The sequence below is a fragment of the Protobothrops mucrosquamatus genome, unplaced genomic scaffold (assembly GCF_001527695.2).
Source record: "Protobothrops mucrosquamatus isolate PMUCROS unplaced genomic scaffold, P.Mucros_1.0 scaffold2180, whole genome shotgun sequence".
NCBI lineage: Eukaryota > Metazoa > Chordata > Lepidosauria > Squamata > Viperidae > Protobothrops > Protobothrops mucrosquamatus.
The window spans coordinates 357,975-362,885 of NW_015388273.1; the positions used below are offsets into that span (position 1 = coordinate 357,975).

At 40.7% G+C, this 4,911-nt stretch overlaps 1 protein-coding gene across 1 annotated transcript in view; it reads right to left on the reverse strand.

Annotated features, from left to right (window-relative positions):
• Positions 1 to 4,911, reverse strand: part of GALNTL6 (polypeptide N-acetylgalactosaminyltransferase like 6) — a 527,250-nt gene that overhangs the window by 141,814 nt on the left and 380,525 nt on the right. Inside the window, exon 7 of the mRNA XM_015824280.1 lies at positions 2,899 to 3,016. Coding sequence (XP_015679766.1) covers positions 2,899 to 3,016 — 118 coding nt within the window. The remainder of the gene's footprint in view (positions 1 to 2,898; positions 3,017 to 4,911) is intronic.

The window sequence follows — 4,911 nt, forward strand, 5'->3', positions numbered from 1 at the left end:
CCTTCCACCAACGGTATGGCTGAACGGATGGTGCGCGTCACCAAGGACGCCCTGAAGAAGCTGACTTATGGGGATTGGCATCATTGGTTGGCTGATTTCCTTCTTGCTCATCGCATTACACCTTCTGTAGCGACTGGGAAAAGTCCGGCTGAACTACGCTGGGGTCGTCGACTGACCACTAAATTGGACAGGTTGCATCCTGATCGGTTGGTTCCTTTGGAGTCTCCAACTAGGGCCCCACGGTGTTTGACCGTGGGCATGCCGGTGTGGTCCCGGAACTATGGCCCTGGCCACCCTTGGGTTCCTGCTGTTGTATGCAAGGTGACTGGACCGTTTTCATATGAGGTCTCCGTAGAGGGCGGCCGCGTCCTGAGACGACATATCGATCAGCTTCGCCAAAGACTGGACTCTTCTCCTCCTTCGCCTGGGTCTTCTGTGGGGGGGGAGGGGGATCTGGAGGGAACAGGGGAGGGTTTGTCCCAAGGTTCCGCAAGTGTGCCCAACGGAAATTCATGGGAGAATAACCCAGAACACCCTGCAACACACACTCCAGATAGTGAGATTTTCCGGGAGAGTCCTCCGAACTCACCTAATACAAGGGAACGGGCGTATGCCCAAGGAGGTTTGGTCAGTAGGTCCAGGTGGAAGTTTGCAGTTGGGACAGAAGCTGGAAGGGATGTTCATGACCCTTTTTCAGCTAACGCACAACATGGGGTGGTTGGTCCTGGGGGCACCGAGGACACAGGATACAGCTCGGCCTTGGTAGGTGGCAACGAAACATTAGACTTCCAAAATTGGTCCATTGTGGACCTGGGAAATTCCACAGCATTCAGGAGTGGGGAACAGGGCCCTGACAGACCGGGTAGAATGGTCGTAGAGGGTGAGCCACCTTGTGGCAGAAAAGGAAGTCCTGGGCTGTGTAGCCCAATGGACAAGCTAGCAGGCCAGGCCCCTGTAGTTAAGTCACCGGGACCACCAGGGTATAGAAGAGGGGTTGTTCCCATCGCACATGAGGCTCATGGCAATCGAGAATGTTCCCTGGAGCTGAGAAGATCACAAAGAGAAAAGAGGTCCCCAAGATATTTGGAAGATTTTGTAAGGTTGTTGTCAACCTGTTAGTATACCTGGTAGCTGGGTGATAGCACGGTACCGTTGTATCACCTGAGCCACCCTAGCGCAGTTATAGGTCTTTTAGGCCTCACGCCCAATCAGAGGTCGCGGGCATGATACATGTGAGCACATGTGCCCGATGAGTTTAATCCGGGGGTGAAGGGGTGTTGTGTCCTGGGACTTGCAGCAAGCAAGCCCGGGCAGTTGCCATGGCAATGGGCTGCAGAAGCTGCCCGGGGGCCAGACAAACTGGCGACAGCCTGCGCGCATGCGCAAGGAAGCGCGCGCGAGCAGTAGCAACTTTACCCGGACCGTTCTTGTTTTGTTGTTGTTGGTTGAAGCAGAGGAAGAAGCAGGAGGCCTGTGAGTCTCCGTTTTCCCTGTATGACTCTAAGTGCCATTAAAGAAGACATTTGGTTCACAATGCCTGTTGTACTAGTCATTGAATCCAAGGATTTAACAGATAGATAGATAGATAGATAGATAGATAGATAGATAGATAGATAGATAGATAGATAGATAGATAGATAGATAGATAGATAGATAGATAGATAGATAGATAGATAGATAGATAGATAACTATTATCATTTTTTTACTGTGGGCACAATGGCACACATTAAAAATGAAATTAGTTGCTTGCTTTCAAAGTGTACACATACATAACACACATTTAAACATACTATAAACAACATATATATAGCCCTACACCCCTATATATAATTAACATATAAATATTAATCACTGACCATCTTGAATACATAACTAATACAGATGACTTTGTTTCATGCCCCAATGATGTTTAGAGAAGCAACAAGAATTGCACAATTGTTAACATTGGATATTCTAAATTTGCATTAAAACACAAGATAAGCATTATGGTAGAGTAAATTGGACTGGGAACATCTTGAAGCTAAATACAAACTTTTGTTTAAGATACGTATTGTAGTCCAAATCTGTCATATGAAAAAAAAACAACACAAATGGGAACTATTTTCTCTACATTTTTTAAAAAATATATATTTTATGAAATTATATACTATCAAATTGTAGATTATCAAATGAGCATCTGGCCTGGCATGTGACACTGGCTCATAGGGGCTAAAATCTACAAGATGGTGGATGAAGTATCAGTATAGAAATTCTACCCCTTTTGTTTGTACATTTGGTGGCACATACCAGAGGGAGAGAAGTCAAATGCAATGCTGAACCTACAATGTTGCAGAATTTGAGACACCCTTCAACACACACACAGAATGCTACTTTTGCAGTTAATATTTGGGTGTGTGCAGTCTTGTTTTCAGTTTCCAGAGCTTATTGCCTTCTACTGTTTCCTGAATCAGTGCAAGAATTCTGTAACAAGAAGAAACTAACTCTGTGGTGTACAACAACACCTTGTGTGATATTTAAAGCACTGCTGTTTATGACTGTTATGAGATGTTATAGATTACTTTGCTCAGAAGAAAGTGAGATAAGGAATATGTCCAGACATGCATAAGGAACATCTGAACCTGTTGAATCATACCAAAAATCTATTTAGTCTTTTATCCAATGACCCACTAGATCATTATAGGGAGAACACAAAGCAGAAAAAAAATTGTGAGAAGGAAAAGGGACAAATAGGTTCTTCCTAATATTCCATTTAAATCCATATCTTCCTGTGACCATTTAAATTTTTTAAAAAAGAGAAGAAAGAATGTATGGCAAAATTTATTATGCTGCATTTTTAATTTGCTCTGCAGCACATATGTCATTATAATAGAAAAGAAGTGTGTACCATAAATGCTTACCTTGAATGATATTTCATACTGTTCTCCTCCCCAGATTTCCAATCCAGGGTCATAGCCACCAAGATCCCAAAACCACTTTCTATTAACAGCAAAGAGACCTCCAGCCATAACAGGAGATCTAAGGAAAAAACATGAGTGATGCATATTACCATGGCATGATAGGAAACCTATTAATCCATCACAGATGCTGATACTTGCCATTTTTACAATATCACACATATATATGGAGGTTTTTATCCACCATATGGGTTAGATTTCATCTTGCATAATTCCCAGTCAGCTACTAGCTAGGAATCCTGAGAATTACAGTTTCAACATATCTGGAAGGTATCAGACTGGGAGAAACCTATTGCAGGCTATATATACAGTATTCTGTTTATTCCATAAAATAATTCACTACTTTAATATCAACATGTTTGCTACTAAGTGATACGATATTTAGATAGTTACTCAGTTGCCACCTCGAAATCTCACGACAGTTGAGATTATGGTTTAGGTTGAGCAAGGATACTATACATACACATGATTATGAAAATTGCACTATCTGTAAGAGAGTTACACAGTTTAGCTTCTGTAAGAATTATAGTATTACAGTCAGATATGGGTAGTTCAAATGCTAGGTGCAGTTTTCAAGAAGGTATACTGAGGATATTGCAAAGTTGTTTCATTTTTTCTGTTCTGCATAGATCCCCTGCAATAAAGAAAAAATTACAACAAGTTCTAGCAAAGGATAGGGGTGGAAAAATAAGGAGATAAATAAATGAAAGACAGCAATGTCTGGTCCCTCCTAATCCCAATAATTTCTAAGAAAGGATGATTGCACTATATTGTAAATGAGAGCTAGTTTCATATAGTGGTTTGGGTGATGGAGAGAATTGGGAAGACTCAACCTACTTCACAGATCTGTTCTGATAAAAATCGTAAGAAGGAATGTTGGGTATGCCTCCTTGAACTCCTAGAAGAAAATCCAGGATATGAAACTAAACTATTCATGGTAGTAATCTTAACATGGAGCTATGCTTTCCCTAATGTGGACAGAATTATGCATACAGTGTGTACATTAGTACACCTTTTCTTTATTTTGTAGTCTCCCTTTCCACATGCTGAGACAAGAAAATTTTTGATAGAATATTTTAGTGAATGTATTTAACTACAAAAACTGGAATAGCTACATCTTGTAATTTTCAACTTATCAAAATACAGTAAATGCTATATCTAAATGCTATATTTAAAACACCCATAGCTTTTACTTCTCCACGGCAATATTCATATCTATTCAACCTTTGTATAGACAAATAGTTTAGAATAAAATGAGCCTATGAACCATTTTATTTTAAGATTTCTTAGTTTGGAAAAGTTAAGAATATTATGGAATTATAAGAGTTATAAGTTATAAGAGTTATAAGTTTAACTTTACAGTATAATATGACCCATTCACTATCTATTAGACAATATATCTCACAGGTTTGTGCTTGCAAAGAAAAATTCACAAAAACACTGCTACTTATGCTACCCTTGAATTTCTGAAGGAAAGATGGGACATAAAACTAATTACCTATCTAACTATCAACTAGAGGCATAAATAAATATTGCTACAGCAAAGACATGTTTGCTAAAATTGCCACCATTGGTCTATGACTACATAATTCAAAATTAAGATTCATTGAAAATATATTGAAAGAAATATATATATGTAGGTCTTTAGTTATTTGGGTTTTCTCCCGCGTAGAATTAAAAGTACCTTGGCGACGTTTCGACGAAGTCACATTCGTCATCTTCAGGCTGGTGTCTTCAGCTTTGTCTTCACCTTCTTTCATCACCAGGACGCTACGTGCGCCGGCCCCGTTGTGGGGGCGGCGCGCGTCTCCAAGGACGAGGAATTGAGGAAACGAGCAGAAAAGGGAAGAGGGATAGTTGGAGGCAGCGCGGTTGGTCTGACAAATAAGGGGAAACACTCAGAGGCGAGGAAGAAAGTTAGGCATGGAAGGGTGGGGGAGGAGAAGGAAGGGAAGG